The sequence below is a fragment of the Pieris rapae genome, chromosome 4 (assembly GCF_905147795.1).
Source record: "Pieris rapae chromosome 4, ilPieRapa1.1, whole genome shotgun sequence".
NCBI lineage: Eukaryota > Metazoa > Arthropoda > Insecta > Lepidoptera > Pieridae > Pieris > Pieris rapae.
In genome coordinates, this window is record NC_059512.1 from 7,064,785 (window position 1) to 7,087,613 (window position 22,829).

Consider the following 22,829-nt stretch of genomic DNA (forward strand, 5'->3'; position numbering starts at 1 on the left):
GTTGGCATCCCTACTCATCGGCTAAGATGGCCGAGAGAAAAAGCCGTCGTAAAAAACTCTCGGTACTCTTTATATGTATGTATGCCCACCATTTTAGTAGCTATATACCAAAATATGGAAGATTTTACTCGTGACTGCTCGCTTTTCCGAAAAAAAAAACTTTTTAAATATTAATTATTTACAACGATAACGTATTTGCAAAAATTCGTTTTATCCATTTCAAAATTATCATTCCATTTCCATTCTATTGCTTTAAAACATTATTTTCTCTCCCTAAATACATAAGTAAAAAATTTTTTAACTAAATTTCTTCAGAGTATACTTTTTTAAATACTAGAATTCGTCCAGAAGTTTTTGTTTTACGCTTTTAGCAAAACATGTTTTGCAAACCATTGTCATTTCAATAGATAAATTAATTACGTCACTTTTGTTATTTACAAAAACAATTCTCTTTTTTATCTCTTACATCAGATTGTTATATTTCATACTGATTCAGCAGATTCTAATCAAGTAATTTTTTTAATCCATAACAAGTAATTTAATAAATTATATCGCGTTCATCTCAATAAAAACATATTTTAAGGCCCATTAAAGCAGGTAATCTGTACAAATTATGACATTTATATTTTAACGTTGTTTACAAATTGGCAAACAATGTATCATGTATTCTCGTACTTATTAGTTACTTATATATATATATAATTTATTTTTTTAAGGCAATAGTTATAACTTTATGCCAGTTAAAAGCTAGGGAAACATAAACGAAGTTTCCCGCGCTTTTTCAACACGAACTATCAACTCTACTTATATTTTATAGATCCAAATGTATCGAACATTTGGTTCTATTTTTGAAAATTACATTTTTACAGGCAAAGGTCCCGGCTACGCGTCACCATTAGACGCATTTCACAATGGCCCTAGAGAGGAGCTGTTGTACGTGATCTGTGTACAACCCGACAAAACGAAGCAGGACTACGTTGCTACAGTCGACGTAAATCCTAAATCCTCTACTTATAGTCAGGTAAAATACGCTGAAATTCTTATATATGAGAACACTTTATTGTTTTAAAGCTGTAGACTAATTTAAATGCTTAAGTGAAATATTTAGTGTACACCTGATATTTGAAATTAGTCTCTTTACCAAGAAATGAAGAGTAGTTTAAATTATTGTTTAATTTTTAGAAAACCTGTTTCTGGCTGTTGTACTTTTTGCTTCACATAAATTAGTCGATAAAATCTCTTTCGTGTCTAATAATTTATAATACAGGTTTCTTGACATAAATCATTTATTTTGTCAATCATTAATTTTATCTATATAACATTTCATTTTTCATACGACGAAGTTTGACTTCATATAATTTCCAAAAAATATTCAAACGAAAATGAAATCTTTCATTTATTTTTTATTTAAAATGTCACTAGCTGCAGCTCTGTTAAGCTGTTTATCACTAATTCTAATTTTAGAAATTATCACAGCCCCCGAACTGAGCATAGATAACTAATCATACGATGTTAAATTTTTTATATTTTAAAATTATACATAACAAGCTGCCCCGGCGAACTTTGTTCCGCCTTAATGGCAATAAATAAGCAGTTTTTTTTTTTTTATTGGAAAAAATACAAAAAAATTAAATACCTACATTAATCATTCATTATTATTTCTGTATTTTAGTACATAGGTTGTTCTTCACTTAAGTACCTTGTGATACACGACATTTTTTGTTTTATTATCAGGCGCAAAAACAAACAACGCTGATGGTCTTCCGACCCGTGAACATGCCACGTATAATTGACCATGGGAAAAACATGAATGTTCTAGATTTAAACCACAAACTTTTAAGGATTGGCCTTGTGATTTGTTGATGGTCATGGCAAATGCAAGACGTATCGGAAATTGAAGTCTTTTAAATTCAAACGGCATATCGGTTGGGATCATCGGGATCCTCGGAATAAGAACTTCCTCACCTTTGAGATTTCCTATCATTATCGTAGCGTAAATTACATTGTTCTTCAATTTTCTAACCACCAAACGCATACCGTTGCAAAACTGTGCAACGGTTGGTTTATGTTTCGAAGCATGATTACTACGGAGCCAACCTTTAGGCGTAAATTGTGCGGTGGTAAGCCAGGCACGTCCAAAGAGTTTAAAAATTCAATGGGATAGTTGGTGGCTTCATCTTCATTTGTGACGCAGTCAATAGATTTGAATGAAGCATTGTTCCAATGATCTTATTTTGAATTATGTAGTTCAGGTCATCTACATCTTTATTCTTAGCCGCTAAAATTGCTCGCTCACTCAACCATTCATTATTTTTGTAGTTAGAAATAATGTTTGGAAACACATTGTTAATAAAATCGTCTTTTGATTCCATTCATCGACAGGTACTTGACCATTACCGATAGTCAGCAATTGCTCCGAGAAATCTTCAGCAGATGTATCATTAAGCAATGTAACTCTCATGTTTGTTGTCAGCTGCAGTTTCTTCACATAGCGCCATAGGTTTGACGACTTGAGGCAAGTGTTTATTTCGTCGACAGCCGTAGATCTTGGAATTACTGGCAGTATTTGGCGGAAATCGCCAGACAGTAAAATCATTGCTCCTCCAAAACATCTTGAGTCATTGCGTAAATCTTTTAATGTTCGGTTAAGTGCTTCTAATGCACGTTTATGCGCCATTGTGCATTCGTCCCAGATGATGATTTTCGATGCCGCGAAAACTTTTGCCATTGCTGAGTGTTTTGCAATATTACACGTTGGTTCTTCAATAGTTTGAAGATTTAACGGTAATTTTAATTCTGAATGAGCCGTACGGCATCCTTCTAACAATGTGACTGCTATTTCAGAAGAAGCAACTGCAACCGCTATGTTGGATCTCGCCCGAACAGTTGCTAAAACTAATGACATGAGGAATGTCTTGCCATTTTCATCATCGTTTGCCTTCATTAAAGTATCATAAACTTGCTTTTGTTGGTAATTCAACAGGGTTACATTCGTTTGAACTACTAAATCTAATTCCTGGTGATCATATTCACGTTCCCGCTCCAATACTCGATTAAATGCGTCTTTCGACAACAACAACAAATAGAAACATTAATCATTATTTGGATGAACTGAATACAAACGACCATGTCGAGTTTTATAGTTCTCTTCACTGTTTATACGAATGGGCAATGGCACTATCATTACATTTAATTATTTATTTAATAGAAATATTTTGAATATTGATTTCTTACAAATATCAAATTGTCATATATACGTCATTACATAGCTGTCATTATACGTCAATTACATAGCTATCATTTGCGTTTTATTATTCTTTTTTGTTATACCACGTTTTATAGTGACTGACGTTTCATGTCAAGTCCCACGGGAACGCTGCCGAACGGGATAAAAAGTATCCTATGTCCGTCTCCTGGCTCTAAGCTACCTCCATTCCAATTTTCACCCAAATCTGTTCTTCCGTTCTTGAGTTATAAGTGGTGTAACTAACACGACTTTCTTTTATATATATAGATATAGGCTACTTTTGAATATCAGTATTTTATACTAAATTGTTATTTTAATACTATCTCTGTGCTCTCTATTATGTTTCGGATCGATAATGTGGACAAAATCCTCCTATTTAAATTCAATACAAAATGTTTAAAATGAAATTAGTATAACAATCCTTTGTGGCTTAGTGACGAACATCTCGGAAAACCAATAATGATTTTATTCATTATCAAAAGCCTAATAAAACAGAACAATTAATAGAATGCCGCTCAAGCATATAGAATTGCACAAATCGATGCGTACCTTTTACAATTTACATGTATAGTAAATAATAGCTTTTCGCTTGTTTGTTCCGATCTGCGTCGGACACAATGATACTTTCCCGAGTTGAATCCTAAAATCCAGGATTACCGGAGCGTTATTGTCTAGTTGCTGTGTCGTTTCTAGAAAATAGAATTTTATTTGAATCAATTGCGAATTTTGCGGGTAGTTGTCATTCCAGTAGCACGTATTTATATTGCTCTGTATTTATTTTTTAATTTAAGTGTTTATTTGAAGTTTCTGATGTGCATTTGAGTGCCTGATATCCTCTGGCTCTTTTTTTTTTCCTTAAGTGCTAGTTTTCACTTTTATTTGACACCATGGAAGCAGTTCAGAAGACCATTGAAGATCTTGCGGTCGTCCTCAAATCCGGTATGGCGGAATTCCGTAAGGATCTGCAGGATGCTACTGCTCTTTCCTCTTCGGCCAACCCTACTTCACGACTCGTTGTGGAGTTTGACAGTTTTCGTAGCTTTATGTTGTCTTCTCTACAGAATCTCCAGTCTCAGGTCGAACTTTTGTCTAAGTGTCATGACCAAGAAGAGATGCGAAGCCGCAGGAAGATGCTGTTGGTTCATGGGGTTGCTGAGGATAACAAGGAGGATACTACTGCTACATTCTCCAAAGTTATCACCGAACACCTTGGTGTCACTGTTGAGGATGTTAAAATTAGTCGCTGCCATCGTTTGGGTCAGGTTAAGAAAGGTACCCCTAGGCCTATATTGGTGAAGTTCCGGGATGTTCACTTGAGAGATAGCATATGGTACAGTAAAACTAAACTGAAGGGTTCGGGTATAACTATATCTGAATTCCTAAATAAAGTCAGGCATGATACCTTTATGGAGGCAAGAAGGCTATTTGGTGTCTCTAAGTGCTGGACTAGAAACGGCACCATTCATATTTTAACTCCTGATGGCACCCGGCACCGTGTGAATTCTTTGGCTGAACTAAAAATTATCCCTCTTCCCTCTTCTGCAAATACTGTACAAACCAGCAATATGACTGTCCCTAGGGACAACAAACGTCCCAAAAGGTTGATCAAACGGCCAATAGTTTAAGTTCTCATTTCTAATCCCTTTTATGTAATTTATGTTTTCTAATTTTATAAATTGCTGTATTTTATTTTATTATAATTTTTAAGAAGTTTCTTTTGTATTGATTATGCTGGGTGTCCAATGTATGAAACATCTAGTTGCTTGCACCATCAATTGGCCATATTTTGTCTTTACATCAAAACTGGATACAGTTTTATATCTTTCATACTTTTCATATTTTGTGTAAATAGCAAAATATTTAAACTTAAGTTGGCTCATATGAAGTTTACTTTGGCTAATAGCTAAGTGGCTGCTTATTTATGCTTGGTATTTTGCGATTTTTAATTGTTATTGTTGGTGTACTCAATTTTTTATAATGTTTATATTTTGTTGTCGAGCGCGTGTGATTGTCGGTTGTCAGAATTCCTAAATTGACTTTTAACTTTTGACGCTTGACAGTTGTTCGTGTTTGGTGTAGCATATTCATGGACATTGATAACTTTTTTTTACTTAAGTTATTAACATCATTATTTCTTTTTATAATAGTTTACCGTTGTATTGTTGCATTGTTTTCTCCTTTGCTGTAATTTTATATTTTTTATATATATTCTTTCTTAAAGAAGATGCCAGTTGGTACATTGTATTTAATTTGTGAAGAAATTTTTATTCGCAGTTTTAACGTAGTAATTTATCTTTATCTGTGGTATTATATTCATTTTTTTAATTTTATATACTTTACTCGTTATTTTTTTATTTTTTTTTTATTTATTGTTATATTCTATTTTTTATTTTGTTACTTCTGTATTAGCTTTATAGATATTGTTTTCAAGTGTTTACATTCATAATGGCTGTCAGTGAAGATAGCTTTCAGTCGTCTTCATCGTCAGCTATATTTGGTGGTACTAGTTACGAGGCTAGTTTACTTGATATCTCCTTCTCCCCTCTGAATGTTCTCCTTTCTAATTCCTTCCAAGGCCTATCAAAAAATTTCAATGTCGTCCACATCAATGCTCAAAGTATTCCAGCGCATTATTCCGATCTATTCTCTTCTTTTCAATGCTGTAATATTCACGCCATTCTTATTTCTGAGAGTTGGTTTAAACCCAGTCTTCCTTCTACTTCCTTTCCCATTCCTGGGTTTCATCTCCTACGGAATGACCGTCTGGGCAGAGTTGGGGGTGGGGTTGCTATTTATTTACGTGCCCATATTCCTTATTCTATTCTTAGCAGCTCACCGCAACCCCCACCAAATGATGCTGTTGAGCATTTGTTATTGGAAATCTCTTTTTCGCATTCTAAATTACTACTTGGTGTGTTTTATAGTCCCTCTTCGAATGTAGACTACTTTTCCGCCCTTGGTCTGCTTTTAGATAATTTTGTTAATAATTATAATCATACCATTTTAATGGGTGATCTAAATACTTGTTTGTTGAAAAGCGATCATCGTTCGCGCAAATTGATTTCTACTATCGAATCTCATAATTTAAATATCTTACCTTTGAATGCCACTCATCACTTTCCAGATTCCTCCCCTTCGCTGCTTGATCTCATTTTCGTTTCTAACCCTGACCTGGTGCATAAGCATGGCCAAATTCCTGCTGATGCCTTTTCTTATCACGATCTTATCTTCCTTTCCTATAAATTGCGTCCACCTAAAGTTAAACCTCAAATTCGTATGTTACGCAATTTTAGAGGCATAGATATAGAGAGTTTATCTGCTGATGCTGCCGAGTTGGATTGGAACTCTGTGTATAATGAGAGTGATGTTCACAAGAAAGTTGGGCTCTTTAATTCAATGCTAACGCAACTGTATGATGTTCATGCTCCAACGAGGCCAGTAAAAGTGAAACATTTACCTTCTCCATGGTTAACTGATGACATCAAATTAATTATAGAAACTAAGAATCGTGCTAAAGCTAAGCTGAGATTGTGTGATTCTCCTTTGGCGCGTGAGAAATACAAAAAAGTCCGGAATCGATGCAATACCCTGTGCCGTGATGCTCAGCGGCGTCATATTCACAAATCAGTTGAAGGAGGCGACCCTTCCAAAGTATGGAAATTCCTTAAATCGCTTGGAATCGGGAAACAACAGCAACTGCCACTTTCTGCTGATTTGAATCTTGAACTGCTTAATCAACATTTCTCCTGTCATCCCACTTTTGATCAAAGTATTAAATCTGAAACCATTGCATCCCTTAACTTTTGTCCTACTCGGAATATACCCTCTTTTACGTTTCAGACGATTGCTGATGACGTAGTAGGGAGGAGCATTAAGTCTGTCTCGTCGAAAGCCATTGGTTATGATTGCATTGGTCGGGATATGATCCTTCCTATTGTTGACATTTTAACCCCGGTTCTAGCTCACATTTTCAACACTTCCGTTTTCTCTGGTGTCTTTCCTAATATCTGGAAATTTGCCCATGTTATTCCTATTCCTAAAATCGCTAACCCAGTTACCTATTCTGATTTTCGACCTATTTCCATCCTTCCTTTCCTTTCTAAGGTTCTTGAACGTATTCTTCATCAGCAATTAGCTATCTTTCTCAACGAACACTCCCTTCTTAATTCAGTTCAATCCGGTTTTCGTCCTGGGCACAGTACAGCTACTGCTCTCACTAAGATTACAGATGACATAAGACGTGGCATGGATAATAAAAAACTCACAATACTTACCTTGCTTGACTTTAGTAATGCCTTTAATTCGGTAGACATTGATGTTCTTCTTGCTTTGCTGCGTTCTATTAATATGTCCCCTTCTGTGATTAATTGGTTTAAAAGCTATCTATCGGAACGTCAGCAACGAATTAAATTAACTGAAAGCTTTTCCTCTTGGTCTCATGTTTCTGCTGGCGTACCGCAGGGTGGTATCCTCTCTCCTCTTCTCTTTTCGCTCTTTATAAATTCTATTACTAATCAACTTTCTTCCAACTCTCATCTTTATGCTGATGATCTTCAAATTTACAACCAGTCTACTTTTGATGAATTGCCGGCTGCTATTCTGACGGCAAACTTTGATTTAGACAAAGTTGTGAAATGGAGTAAATCGTATGGTCTTCTGATAAACCCTTATAAGAGCCAGTCTATTATCATCGGAAGTGCATCGTATATAATGAGAATAAATTGGTCAACTTTACCCCAGATTACTATAGATAGTACGGTTGTTCCGTTTTGCTCCACTGTTAGGAATTTGGGCATTACTTTGGATAAAACCCTGTCTTGGCAGCCCCAAATAAATGAACTGAGCAGGAGGATTTTTTCTTCTTCCCACGCACTTAATAGGTTACGCAATTTTTTGCCTATCTCAACTAAAATTTCTCTTGCTCACTCTCTTTTACTTTCTATTCTTGATTATGCTGATGTATGTTATCCTGATTTAACTGAGTTGCAGCTTGATAAGTTAGAGCGCTTACAAAATGTTTGCATCAGATTCATTTTTGGACTCCGTAAATTTGACCATATTTCGGAGTTCCGAAGAAAGCTCAATTGGCTACCCATTCGATTGCGGCGTAAGATGCGCATTTTACAACTTCTCTTTAATATTCTTTTTAATCCCAAAACCCCTAGTTACTTAAAGCAAAATTTTATTTTCCTCTCCGGCGGCAGTTTTGACTTACGTTCCTTAGACAACCTAATTCTTGAAACTCCTACGCATAAAACTGAATTCTATCACTCCTCCTTTACTGTGCAGAGTATCCTGCTATGGAATTCCCTACCAATCGATATTAGACGAGCGCAATCTTTAAATGTATTTAAAAAGCTTCTTTTTGATCATTTTCTTTCTACCTCGTAATTAGTTCTGCTTATATATATTTATTTTTATAGGTTAACCTTTTTATTTGCTTTTAAATTTTTGTCTATAATTATTTTTATTTATTATTATTGCTATTTTTTAATTAAATAATGCTTTTGTTAATTGATTTTTTTTGTACTCTACCCTCTGATGGTTTTTCTTTAACGTTGTGTTTCTCATTAGGGTTGCCTGGAAGAAATCGCTTGTAAGCGATAAGGCCGCCCTTTGCCTTATATCTTTTGTTACTGTTTTTTTTTTATTTTTTTTTTTTGTTATGTGTGTTTTTGTATAAGGCAATAAAGGATTAATAAATAAATAAATAATTTTGTAAGACTAGTGTATAATTTAACATGGGCGTGTTTCTAATGAAATGATTCAATATTATGAATAAATGATAAGTACTGACCGCGCCCATATTAACTTTATTGTTGGGAATTCGGTTCAGTTCTTTTGACCTTTACTCTAATTATTTTTGTGAATAATAATATAATCTATGATAATGTGCGTAGGTGCTGTTCTTCCACGTACCTACATGATGGCGATTACACTGCACTTTGTTAAATCGTGATAGAGTAATCTGTACATATCTATACATATATATTATAGATTATAGATATTATTCTATCACGATTTTTTTAATAACATTGATATCGTAAAAAACGTTAATTTCTCAGAGCGTTTACTTCATGTGTCATAAAGTTTTTGACAGTTGAGTTTATCAGGATTTCACAGATAAGAGTGTGTGATAATCATAATAATCACGTCTTATGATTGCTTAAGCTCAACTTTATTGATACTATATCATTGTGTTGAAATAAATCGAAATTCGTAAATAGTTGGATAAATAAAAGTACCAATAGTAAAATCCGATAACCATGAAAGTTCGAGTCGGTGGGTGAGTTTTCATTGAACAGCGAATTGTTCGCTGCAAATATTGGTTCATTCTATCGACGTTTGGACAGGGGTTTTAGTAGTAACATGCAATCTCAGTCTTACAGCAAATATATCGATTGCAAAAAATACGTGCTCTCTCGCCTCGCAGTTCGTATTTATATGAAATTCAATACAATTTCAGTTTAGAAATAGCGTATCGAATTGAATGTGTAAGTGTATTGAAACTGCTTAGTGCTTTGTTGTGTATTTTAGTTTAGACCCCTATATGTATTATTATTATAAATATTTATGATTTTAGTATTGCTTATAATATTTTCCTTGATTAAAAAAAAATCGTGTGATGTGTTATTTTAAATACAATTATTATTATTTTAATTAGCCTTTAGTTTCTGGGATCTACGAAACCTTGACCTTGGGAAGGTCTTGGCCATAGCAATCCAACGAATTGAATCTTTGTATTACCCATATTAAAAATTCTGAATACGATCTTCATTCAAATATAAACATCGCTGTTCATGGCCTTTTTATTCCAGTAGTTTTTAGACTAGCTTACAAGTGTAAGCCTGTTTTATACAGAAATAACAAATACTATATAAATCATAAATTAAAAAAAAACATTAATCAATGGCGCTACACCCTTTTTTACGTGTGGGCCTCTTTCTGTTGTTTGACTTGCCTATTAGATTAACAAATGATATGTTTCATGTTCATTTGTTTATCTAATAGGCAAGTAGGTGACTATTCTCCTGTGCTTGATACACATCGTCGACTTTTTGGGTCTAATGTAAACCGGTTTTTAGGAAGGATGAGAGCCGAATACTGTAGATACTTTTTTTTTACTTGGGGAAATGCATTGCGTATACCCTTCCGCGGCGCGACTGCTTACGCTGTAGATAGGCTAACACTGTTCCACTGTCATTTCATAAATTAATTTGTAATATTTTTATACAAAGCAAATGTAAACGGCTAAAAAAATGTATAGGCAGGCAAATTTTGACACACTATATCTTCTATAGGTCATACACAGGACCTATACTGGGGCGGCAGGTGACGAACTGCACCATAGTGGATGGAATGTTTGCTCCAGCTGCTACGATAGACCAGAACTGAAGAGAAACCTACTCATCTGTCCTAGTCTCCATTCATGTAATGTCTACATTGTTGATGTTGGTACAAATCCCAGGAAACCAGAATTACATAAGGTAAGGAAAGTTCATTAGCTTAAACGTAGAATAAGAAACTCGAAACATTGGTATAAACTATTACTTTTCTTTTTTGCCGAAGCAGCGTACAAATTATTTGAAGAAATCTATTAGGTATGATGGTGTTTCAATTATTTAATGAATTACCATCACAAATTCGCAATATTGGAGTGTTTGACAAATTCAAAAAGGCAGTAAAATGCATGTTAGAATGAACACAGTTGAATGAAATTAAGACGTCTCTCGCTCGTATATAAAATACATATTAATATTAAGTTTTTCATGTATATAAAGTATTTTTTTTGTTATGAGAAATAAAGTTCTTTAAACATTAAATAAAACGTGAACTTAAGCGTACGTAAATAAAGCAAAGAATTCAATGATGATATTATATATGATGATATAATATATAGTAACTATTTAGATAATTAAATAATCAACAAATCTAAATAAAATCATTTTATTTCGACAAACAGAAAAGCAATTTTCTGTAGCGAAACAAATTGGCTATTTTACTTATAACAAGTTTATTAAGAATGTAATGATAGTTTTTTATAAACTAGGTGTGGTGCAAATAAAATATGTAAATAGTTTTTATGTCCACGAGAACGTCATACAAGTTTATTTATATTAAGACATATATAATATGTTTATACATAGTATGACATATCAAAATTAAATTGTACTTAGACAGTTCATGTGTAACTAATACTTACTTTTATGTTAAACCCAGAGCTCCCTAGAAACAGAATTTAGAATTTTATAATTAATAAATTTTTTTATATAAAGAATTTTATATAAAAAAAATTTTACATTTGTGCAATTCACACATGGTAGAAGTGAAACCTTCAAAAACAAATATAAATTAATCATTTTCCACTATCTAAATGTGTGTGTTCTTTAAAAACAGTATATTTTAATTATACATTTTAATTTATAAGTTTAATATAAATCTTTAATTTGACAAAAACTAAAACAACGAAAGTTTGAAATTCGATCAAAAAAAAAGCGGCAGTAAATAGAGGCTGTATAATGCCTCCTATCTCATTTTCTCCCACGTGAAATCATATGATGAATTGATGTTTCTGTCTCTCTTTACCGCTGCATCCGGTTTGAAATCACGACGATTCGAAAGAAGTTTATCTATCTCATTTTCTCCCACGTTAAATCATATGAATTAATGTTTCTGTCTCTTTTTACTGTCGCTTTTTCGTTGCATCCGGTTTGAAATCACAACGATTCTAAAGAAGTTTCACTTCAAAAACAAACTACGTTTACGTCATATTAATCGGTTGGTCAATGTAGGTGGAGTCATAATATAAAATTCTACTGTATACAATATATTAAAACTTATTATGTTTTTAACTCGTTAATCAAATCAAAATTTATTTATTCAGTTTAGATGCGACTTAAGGCATGCTTATGAATGTCAAAAACGTTAACGAAATTCGGGAAAAAGAAGAAAAGCTTTGCTCAAACTACGCCGTCCGTTCGCAAGACTACCAGGAGGTCTTGTTTTGAGAAGAATGGGCAAGAAACTCAGCAAGTTATCCTCCCTTTACATACAATAATTCAAAAGAAAATGTCATAAACCACAACGTCATTTAAGTTACATAAGTAAAAATAAAATAAAATCTGTTCTGTGATTTACCTCATGCACCATTACATTACATTCCATTACATTACATTACATTCACAACACTTCCAAGAGAACAAAGCAAATTATAACAAGCAATTATAACAAATTAGACCTATTGCCAAGCGTTTTTATCTTCTAGGTAGTCATTAACTGTGTAGTAACCTTTACGGTTATTAAGGTTTTTTTAATATGCGTTTTGAATCTGTTGAGAGGCAGTTCCAATATTTCACTAGGAATCATGTTATAGCAGCGTACACTTAGGCCTAGGTTAAACAAGATAACTAACATACATAAGTATTACTGAGACGTAAGATATGAACACATGATAATTTGTCCTGAATCACATGAAAGGTCCTAAATTCGAATTTTGGCAAAGCTAAAGTTCTAGGCTTTAGAAAGTTTGGATACTGATCACCTCCATGCCTGTTAAGAAAAGTTATTACCCGAATCACGTCATGCTCCTAAAATTTAACGTAAACTCAAAATTCTATTCAATATAATTTTTTTTGGTTTTTCTTTTATATGTGAACTCGAATTATAATAATTCGGTACTTGCTTTTAAAAACAAATATACTAACCCCTTTTTTCATTCATAAAAAATAAATCAGTCGAAAAATACTAATTTAGTTTTAACAAAGAATTCTTGACATCTATTTTAGAATATTGAACTAATCGCTAATATTTACTATATCAATCATTTTAAGTAAAGTTTTAGATAATTTGTACTCCCAATTAAGTCATTCATCAAGATAGTAACGTTGATAATTATTCCACAGAACATAGTTCACTAGTGAAGTTACACTTCCATCTTGAATCTGTCCACAAACTTGCAACATTTTGGCTAATGTTAGGCTCATTAGCAGGAGGTTTCACCTTTTCTGATAATTTCAGTTTAATATACTAAAACTTAACAATTTATAAAAGTATCAAGAAACTGTCCTCTATACCTTAGATCGATTCTTAAATGATTTTGTGTGTAATAAAATGTTCATTATAATAATCAATAATCATAATCAATTTCGTTTCTTTTTTGGTAATGTTCTGTGCAATTACTATTATTTACTTCCAACACACAAAAATACAGTTTTAACAATATTCATTACCGATATACTAATAATTAAAAATTGATAAATAGAAAATTAAAACAACTTTAAAAAGTTTGGTCCCTGTGTTAGTGTCCTCGCTGTATTGCGTACTTCTTCGTCGAGAGAACAATACACTACTATAATAAATTATACTGCTACTTTAGTATTTATTTAAAATACTTCACCATAAAACAATATGAATGAAAAAAACATATATGTGTATGTACGGCGTCATTTCAGAATGAAATTCTAACGTGTTTGTTATTATTTTTTTAATGTGAATCTTAAAACTGCCCGTAAACTTGTATCATTTCACTATATGACTGACATTAGCATTAAATTTGACCGGAATTTTTGGGAAATATTAAATGTAAATCATTGTAGAATTTGTTTTGAAATAAAATGTTTTATTTATGTATGTATGGTACAGCTCCTAATAATCCTTAAAAAACAAAACACAACAGACTAGCTATCTAACCTGATTTCGCTAGATCGAAGACCTTCATTTGACTATTAGAAGTAAATAAATATTTAGGATAATTAATATTTTTATAATCTTATATTATACTGATTTGAATTTCAATTTTCATCTTTACTTTGACGTACTGTTTGTAAATAAAAAAATACATATTTGACAGCTGTCAGATATATATAGTGTTTACGTGTAGGGTCTTCGTTAGATACTCCATATTTTTCTTAATTTACTTCAGACAATATTTTGTAGATCATTTTCTGGACATTAATAAAGGCAAGGTGACTGGTCGTACTTGAATTCGTGTATGCGGTGGTATTAGTTGTTTATACTACGTATTTGCGTGTTGTTCTCACGAGTATGTAAGTGCGTGCTCCTATTTCACCATGCCTCCTGCTGATATCGGACCAATCTTTGTTTTTTTTTATTCTTTCTTACTCAATATGTCATATGGAACATGGTGTAATGATTGCAGTTCCTTACACACATTGTGTAAAAAAAAACTTGGCGATTAAAAAGAGTGGCGGAGAGTTTATTGCCAGTTCTTCTCTTCCGTTCTACGCCCTTGATTTGAGAACTGGCAGTAAATGTAAAATTAGAATCATTTAATATTTATTTTTTTGACGTTCATAAGTGTACAATATGTTACCTATATGAATAAATACATTTTGACTTTGACTTTAACCAACGTAATAATTGAACTATCGTAAATGAAACCGTATCTTACAACATTAACAATAGATAAGAAATAAAATTAAAAATAATGTTTAAAATCGCAGGATAACAGCAATTCCGAACAGCCTGTCTGATCTTATCCGTTCAATATATTTTTCATGGCGAGTTTATACCGAAAATCTCATTACCAGGTAATCGATGGCTCAGAAATGAGGGCATTAAACTGCAGTTTCCCACACTCGGTACACTGCCTGGCGAGTGGAGAGGTCATGATATCCACTATGGGCGACGCAGAGGAAAATGGAAAAGGAGATTTTGTTCTGATTGATTCGAACACTTTGAAAGTTAAAGGTGATAAAGAATATTTAAATAATGGGCTCTAGACTTAGCTATATTTTGGTAGGCTTTACCAGCTACGTACGAATCCTATTGGGAATGAGGTTCTTGCTTGACTTTCAACGAGTTTTTTTTTATGATTTCGATGTACTTTTTTACGTTTTTTTATGATTTTGTGAATTGCACACATTAGCCAAATGGTGAAAAGGTTGTAAACCAATGTTGAGAATAGATAAATTCGCCACTGAGGAAATCTAATTTTTATAAAAATAGTCAAGTTAATGATCTATTATAAACCATGATAGCCTTGTAGTAGATAAGTAGTATCGCCAATAACTACTCTTGAATCCTTAAGAAAAGCTTTTTAGTTGTAGGTAATTATTAATATTCTGTTTTTTATTTTTATTTTCTCTAGATTAAGGATCAAGTTTAGATTAACATAAATGGTATAAGAAAATGGAAAGTATAAAATCGGGTTAAAGTTCGATTATCAACAGCAAATCCCCCTCAAATTCAATTTAAAAGTCTAGTTCCTAAATATGGGATTGCTGAAATATATATATATATATATATATATATATATATATATATATATATATAAATATATATTTTTTATATAACTTCTGGTTATGCACTTCTTGCACTCATCATTTTTATTTATTGTTTTCTTTTCTTACTAGGCTTGCCTGGAAGAGATCGCTTGTTTGCGATAAGGCCGCCCGTTGCATCCCTTGTAATTTTTATGTATTGTTTTATTTTTGATTCTTTGCAACGAAGTGTAAATAAATAAAATAAATAAATAGTATTGATGTTTGTGTAAACACGTCAAGCACAAATACAAATCAACGATATATAAACTTTATGTAGATATACTTTCCGTTGACTGAGAAATTTTTTTTTTATTATTTTAGGTACTTGGGTAAAAGGAGAGAAGAAAGCTAATTTTGGTTACGATTTTTGGTATCAACCGTACCACGACATTATGGTCGCAACTGAATGGGGTTCTCCGAAACATTTTAAAACGTATGACACTTACTATACCCGCAACAATTTCAAATTAATTCTAAATGTTTAATATTGAACTAATTCCTTTTTGTGTAATTGTCCTTAAATTGGACATTAAGATAATTTGCAAGTTATTTACTACTATTTGGACTACAATTAATTTTGCTGTATAACACGTTGAAAAACAAACTAATGCTAATGACCTGAACTGTCACGTATTTTGGTTAAGTTTAAAAATGTGTCACGTTGGTTTTTTTTTTGTTTTCCCTAACAGAGGTCTCCATCCCTCGGATATATCCAATCCAGACCGATATGGAACCAGTCTCAATTTTTACCGCTGGTCGACGCGCGAGTTAATTCAGGTTGTAGATTTAGGGATGGAAGGGTGTGCACCCCTGGAGACCAGATTCCTACATAATCCTACAGCCGCTGAGGGATTTGTAGGGTGCGCAGTAGAGGGAAACGTATACAGGTAGGAATAATTGCTTATTGAAACCGAAATAGAACGGAACTACAGTTGGGTTCAGGAAATAATATTCTCCAAATATCTTGTATTTAAAAAGAAATCTTTATAATAAGTAATAACAGAATAATGTTATTTTGTAAAGTCCCTGCAAGTACAAAAACGATAGGCGTTATATTAAATTTTTGTAATCTTGAAAGCTTTAAGCGGCCAATTAATAATACATTTATTTCATCCATACTATTTGTCTAAATTCATGCTGTAGTTCTTTGTTCGAGAAATAGATGGCGTTATGCCATGCAATGCCGTGAAAAAAAAATAACGACTTTTTAGAATTTTATACATTTAAAGTTTATTAACAAAATGAAGTTACACGCTGTAAAAGTGTAAGTGTCCTTCTCTTTTAGTAAATAGTTGACAAGTTTGTACCACCAAAACATTTTTGTATCGTTTTCGTGCAAATAAAATATATTATTATCATTATCATTAAGTGATTTGTACTGTGTCATTTCGTGAAAGGATATTTTCATGAAGTTTTTTATCAGATTCGATCAGAGAGGAACGGACAAAATTTTCTTAAATTAATCATTTAACTTAAAAGCACAGTGCTTTTAATATGCTCGTTATTAATGAAGATTTCTAATCAACCACAATGAAGTAACACTGTTTGTCTTTTCCATAAAATTTTGAATATCATTTTTTCTTTTACTATGGCAAAACTTTTTTCAGATTTTACAGAAACAGTAGTGGAACATGGGTCGTCGATAAAGTCATCGATGTCCCAGCTAAAACTGTGTTACAAGATGGAGTTGAAACTAAAATTAATGGTAACAGTTTTATAATTTACGAGTATAAGCGCTATTTTCTCGGGTGTTTTATCGTGAGATTTTCATTTTTCAAGCTCTGATAGGCGACATATTGTTGTCATTGGACGATAAGTACCTCTACTTATCATGTTGGCTGCACGGGGACGTGAGACAGTACGATATATCAGATACGAAAAATCCAAAGCTCGTTGGACAAATTTTCTTTGGCGGGCAAATAGCGAACGGCGACCTTAATGTAGTCGATGACAAGGAATTGGAGGTAATAATTTTCTCATTTTCTAACGAATTAATACTTCATGACTTCACACAATTACCTTTTGCTGTGTCATTCCTTTCATTTCGCCCTTTGTTCGTAAATTACTCTCAACGGTTTTGCGCAATCCAATATTTTGTTTCAATGTTTTTACGATTATTTCTTTTGTTCGAGCGATTACCTTAGAATTTCGTTTTGTTATTAATCTTCTCTTTTGTATTCAAATAAAATAAGTTCTCTACGAAGGTTTAATGACTTTTTAATGAAGATTTGTTTTCTTAATACTAGTTCTAATTGATTTAATCTCAACAAAGACCTTGTGTTTTTTTCGTTATAGGAATTTTATATGCAAAAGTATTTTTTTGATTGGTGCAGTTCTATATAATTTATTAACATAGACATTAATTACGATACATGATTTATGTCCATATGATGGTATAGTGTGGTACCTTAATATTAACAATTTTAAACATAGGCTTACATAGGAAAGTTTAAAATCTATGCTTTATTTACGTATAACATAGCAGATAAAAACAATATAATGTACGTTACAGTATATATGTTCATAATTATAATGATTAATACTTATTCAGTTAAAACATACAATGAACTATTTTGGACTGTATTTTTCACTTACATTTTCACTAAAACACCCTAAAAATCATTTATATAACTAATTTAAACCTTTATTCGCATCAGGAGCCATCAAAGCTTGTAATTGTAAAAGGAAAAAGGCTTTATGGCAGTCCACAGATGATACAACTATCTCTAGATGGAAAACGACTGTATGCATCCACCTCTTTGTATTCACCGTGGGATAAGCAATTATATCCTCAAGTGGTCAAAGAGGTAAGTTTTAATTATAACTACGATTATGCTTTTAACATACGGGAATGTCTATACTTTAATAACTTTAGCTTGCGTCTGTATTTGAATTAACACTTTCTACAATTTGATATTTCTGAAATACATACAATGAAACCTTTTTAATTGATTATTTTTTTACCATTTCGATAGTTGGATAGTATGGAATCTCTTGATTTACACCTCACAGTTGTTTTTTAAAATTTACTTAAGCTATTTAGTAAATAAATAGTACAGTATTGAAAATGTTTACTATAGATCCCATTGGGATCTTTATAAAAGAGCCTTCAGAACTTCTTTGAATCAGTCGTTCACTATACGGAAGTTCAATACACATTAAATACCAGTATGCATGTATCACTAGAGGTTGTGTTATCGACACTTGTTTTTGTTTTTAATATATTTAAACAGCAGCGGTGTGACCTAAATTCGGAATGCGACCTTTATTTCTGAAGTCGTAGGTTCGATCCCCTGCACCGACTCATCTGTAAAATAAAAATTATCAAAAAACTGAAGCTATCCAAGATCCGAGAAAAGAAATGAATCAAGGGTTATGCAATTCCCATTGGACTATTATTACAATACAAACACACACTTAGTTAATGTTTTAAAAAGTCCGAATACGATAGTTTAATAAACTGTACTACTTACTATATTGCTATCCAGCAACGTAATAGGTAGCAAGAACATTAGTTTGGTGAAATGTGGGATTCCGACATTTTATTAAACATTAGGCAGCTCTACAACCAAAGGTCCAGGACAAAGTATTTTATTTGTAATATACCGGCACTTTAGTCTCGGGTGGCCTGTTATGCGGATTCCTTATATTTAATATAAAGCTAACTCTGCTTTTATGTGCTTTCCTTTGTATTATATAAAGTATATTCCAAATTTGAATTCAACTTATATTTTCTAATGTCCACATTCTTTGTTTAAATTTCGTTGCACATAAGAAAATAATAAATACAAAACACGGTACCAATTATATATATGTATACATAGTAATAGGTGACTATAGGGTTATTTATCAAAATATGAAGTAAATCTAACTAACATCTTTTGTTACAATGCGGTTAGATCTAATATGGTGTGTATTTTATAGCATTGTAGTGAGCTAATTCACAAAAACACTTAACTTCTTAGGGCTTGTTTAAAATTTAAAAACACGTCGGAACCTAATGATTGATTCAAATAGTAGCTATACGTAACCATCTATGGAAAACTAACAACAAAACCTTACTCAATAATGTACACATGTATGTTAGTAATGTAAGTATGGGTTCATACATAGTTCGTAGTTATTTGGTGAAACTATCGTAAGTACCATCAGTACCAAAGTACTTTCTTAGCGTAGACTGGGCATGTATTTGATTTAAAATGTTCTTATTTTGGACTCGCTTCTGACCGCAGTGAATTTGGTATTTACGATGACACGGTGTTTTACGACATGTTCAACAATAAATGTCAAATTTTAGTAAATTGATTATAAATAAAATGTAACGAGTGTTAGGAAGCCATTTATAGGTGGGATGAGTAGTTATTAAGTTAATCGTAATTCACAAACGGACGCGGCGGCGAACTAAGCTTTTTAATAAGTAAAATTTAAAGTTATTCGCTTCTATGACACATCTTTCTGCTTTGAACAAAATGTGTGTGTGCTCTTAAGATGAAAATTCTAATCCCAATATTTTTTAGGGTGGATGGATTGTGAAAATAGATGTGGACACTGAAAAGGGAGGTCTAAAGCTAGATGAAGATTTTCTGGTGCATTTTGGGGATGAACCTAACGGCCCGGTTTTACCTCACGAAATAAGGTAGTTTTTCACATTGAGCAATATTTCAAGGCAGTTTTTTCCACGAATCACCACTTTGTGGAACCAGCTGCCCAATGAAGTATTTCCGAACTAATTGGACTTAGGGTCCTTCAAGAAAAGAGCGTACCAATTCTTAAAAGGCCGGCAATGCACTCGTGAGCCCCCTGGCATTGAGAGTGCCTATGGGCGGCGGTATCACTTAATATTAGGTGAGCCTAAATTTTATGAATAATCAAAGTGTGTTGCTTTTTTTAATAGGAATTTTATTTATATTATTTATAATTAATTAAACACTCTTATTTGATGAAAATTTAATATCCACTTTCAGGTACCCTGGAGGTGACTGCACTTCAGACATTTGGTTAGCTAAGGAATAGAATATTGTGCCAAAGGTCATATTTTTATAAAATAAGAATTTAAAATTAAACTTTATATTTCCGTTTGCACATAAGTACATATGATTTGACCAAGTAAGATAAGAATGTCGGAGGCAAAGGATTAAAATACCTACCTACCAATTTAGTTCTTTATAGGGAGAAATTTAGTTTCACTTGCAGCTGAAGTAAATTTAGTCCTATGAAAAATTTGGTAACTTGAAACCGATGCTTTTGAAAAAACATTTTGCGTGTTATGAGATACCTAGTTCTAAGTATGACTAGGCTTAGCACTAAGTCTCGACTCTTTGGTGCAAACGGAACAGTCTTTAAATATTAAAAAACACTCGCTTGCAATGTTTTTTTTAACTTTTACTAAAATAATGTTAAACGACCGTGCGTAATCCAATATTAGAATGTTTTGTACAAAGTTATAAAAGCGAAATATATGTGTAATAATATGAGTTGATTTATTTTCGTGTTTCCTGTCCAACGATCCCGAATGTAACATTTATTTTCATATGTTAAACTTTGTTTTTTCACGTCAGCTTTGGGCCTACAAATACAATCTAAGCGGTTGTTTTCGCAATGTTAAGTTGTGCTAAATTCTTTTTATACACGACAAGGGTTAACCTAAAGACATATGTATATATATATAAAACTTTCTGTAATATTATATTACGTCCTTATATATACGTTTTGAGTAGAAACAAATAGAAGATATTTTTCATGTAATATATTTAATTAATCAAAGTATCCACCATTGCTGTCCATTTACCATCTTATAGGTAATTAAAATCAAAATTTTGAAAAGAATAGTAATCTGTTGAAGCAAGGACCATCAAGTAAAGTGGATGTCTTACACATTCCAATTGAAGCTCCTTTAATTTGGTAGCAGTATGTTATGCAGTGTATGTTCTAGCGTTAAACAGCAATGGCCAAGAGCGTGAAAGAGGTTATATTTGAGGTCAAAGTTGCCAGTACAACAAAACGTCAATTTCAATGACGTAATATTTCTCTATTATACTAAACGTCGTGAAGCGCATCACATCTGCCTCTTTTATTACCACTACTACATAACAATCACGACCGCTCTGTCAAGAGTGTACCGGATAAGAAGAAGAATACTGACAGCAATCGCTATATTGATTTTTTAACCAGCTTGCCCCGCGGTTGTATCAGCGATAAGTCGGTGATGTCAAAGGGTGCCATATAGTCTTCCTCAATGTTTCAAGCACTAGTTCTAGTCTAACGAGTCCAACCAAATGAGAAATGTCGTAAGCCTTTGAAGTTTAGTATATATTAAGTTATAAATAGTTTGTTATCAGTAAATCCTATTTAAGATTCATAAGAAAGGGATAAGAGATTGCTTTTAGGATAATGAAAGGTTAAAAGGGGTCGAATACTTTTAAATCGCTTTGCGACGCCCCTCTTAGTTGAAAAAATTAAATATTCACGCACTTGGAGATTCTTGATATTCGGAAAAAAATACTAAGCCCAAATGTTTCTTAATCCTTTTGAGTCTGATAATAATTCAACTTAAATTATATTTATATTTTAAACATTCTTCGTTCTCCACAGCCACTCTCAGTCTCCTACTTGCTATAAACCACGTGTGATATATTGAAATTTAAATATAAAAAAAAATGCGTTATAAACAAACTTTGTATGGTTCAAAAGAAACAATCTCTCTCTTAGGTCATTAGCCAATGTTTGAGCTCATCAGCAGCAACCATCTGGAGCGGACTAGTATTTCACTTGATCTTTTGTCTTTTATGTTAACAACCACGATCAGTTTCTACAAGGACTTTATTTTTTTGCCCTCAAATTGGTCAACTTGTGCCTTTATTGGCAAAGAACTTTTTTTAGTGGCAACACTTTTGAAAAGTCAGAATGACAAATCTGTTTTTATTAGTAACTAAGAATAACACATCCGTGACAGGACAGCCAAATGATTAGTTATTATATGACTATATATAATAACTTACAGGTAAAATTAAAAGTAATTTATTAGTAGCTATTATGATTTTTGATTGAAAATAAAAAAAAGAACATTAAAATTTAAGATAAAGTAAATCAAGGGCATAGAGCGGGCGAGGTGATCAAGCAAACTTCTCCACTCTTTTTCATGATGTTAAATCAGTTACTTGACATTAGCTCTCATATTAGGCTTAATAAGTAACAATAATATTATTAAATTTATTTTATTAAATTAAACATTTACACTTGTTACGATGATTAACAGTCGTTACTAATCAACTGCTAATTGTCAAGAGCTTATTACTAAT

General features: G+C 32.5%; 1 protein-coding gene and 1 long non-coding RNA gene across 4 annotated transcripts in view; one reads left to right on the top strand and one right to left on the bottom strand.

The window, feature by feature from the left end:
* The window catches only part of LOC111003098, a 22,660-nt gene extending 12,877 nt beyond the window's left edge, over positions 1-9,783 (bottom strand). For 2 of the 3 annotated variants that reach the window (XR_006750196.1, XR_006750197.1), the window contains exons 1-2: positions 9,167-9,783; positions 3,797-3,936 (exon numbers count right to left, since the gene is read on the bottom strand). This is a non-coding gene — a long non-coding RNA (uncharacterized LOC111003098). The remainder of the gene's footprint in view (positions 1-3,796; positions 3,937-9,166) is intronic. The other variant, XR_002600568.2, reaches the window with a different exon arrangement.
* The window catches only part of LOC111003097 (methanethiol oxidase), a 24,077-nt gene extending 3,075 nt beyond the window's left edge, over positions 1-21,002 (top strand). The window contains exons 2-11 of the mRNA XM_022273460.2: positions 870-1,021; positions 10,549-10,734; positions 14,797-14,956; positions 15,853-15,964; positions 16,221-16,418; positions 17,139-17,236; positions 17,311-17,495; positions 18,189-18,338; positions 20,049-20,167; positions 20,496-21,002. Of these exons, the coding sequence (XP_022129152.2) occupies positions 870-1,021; positions 10,549-10,734; positions 14,797-14,956; positions 15,853-15,964; positions 16,221-16,418; positions 17,139-17,236; positions 17,311-17,495; positions 18,189-18,338; positions 20,049-20,167; positions 20,496-20,544 (1,409 nt within the window). The 3' untranslated portion in view covers positions 20,545-21,002. The remainder of the gene's footprint in view (positions 1-869; positions 1,022-10,548; positions 10,735-14,796; positions 14,957-15,852; positions 15,965-16,220; positions 16,419-17,138; positions 17,237-17,310; positions 17,496-18,188; positions 18,339-20,048; positions 20,168-20,495) is intronic.
* Positions 21,003-22,829: the final 1,827 nt, after the last annotated feature.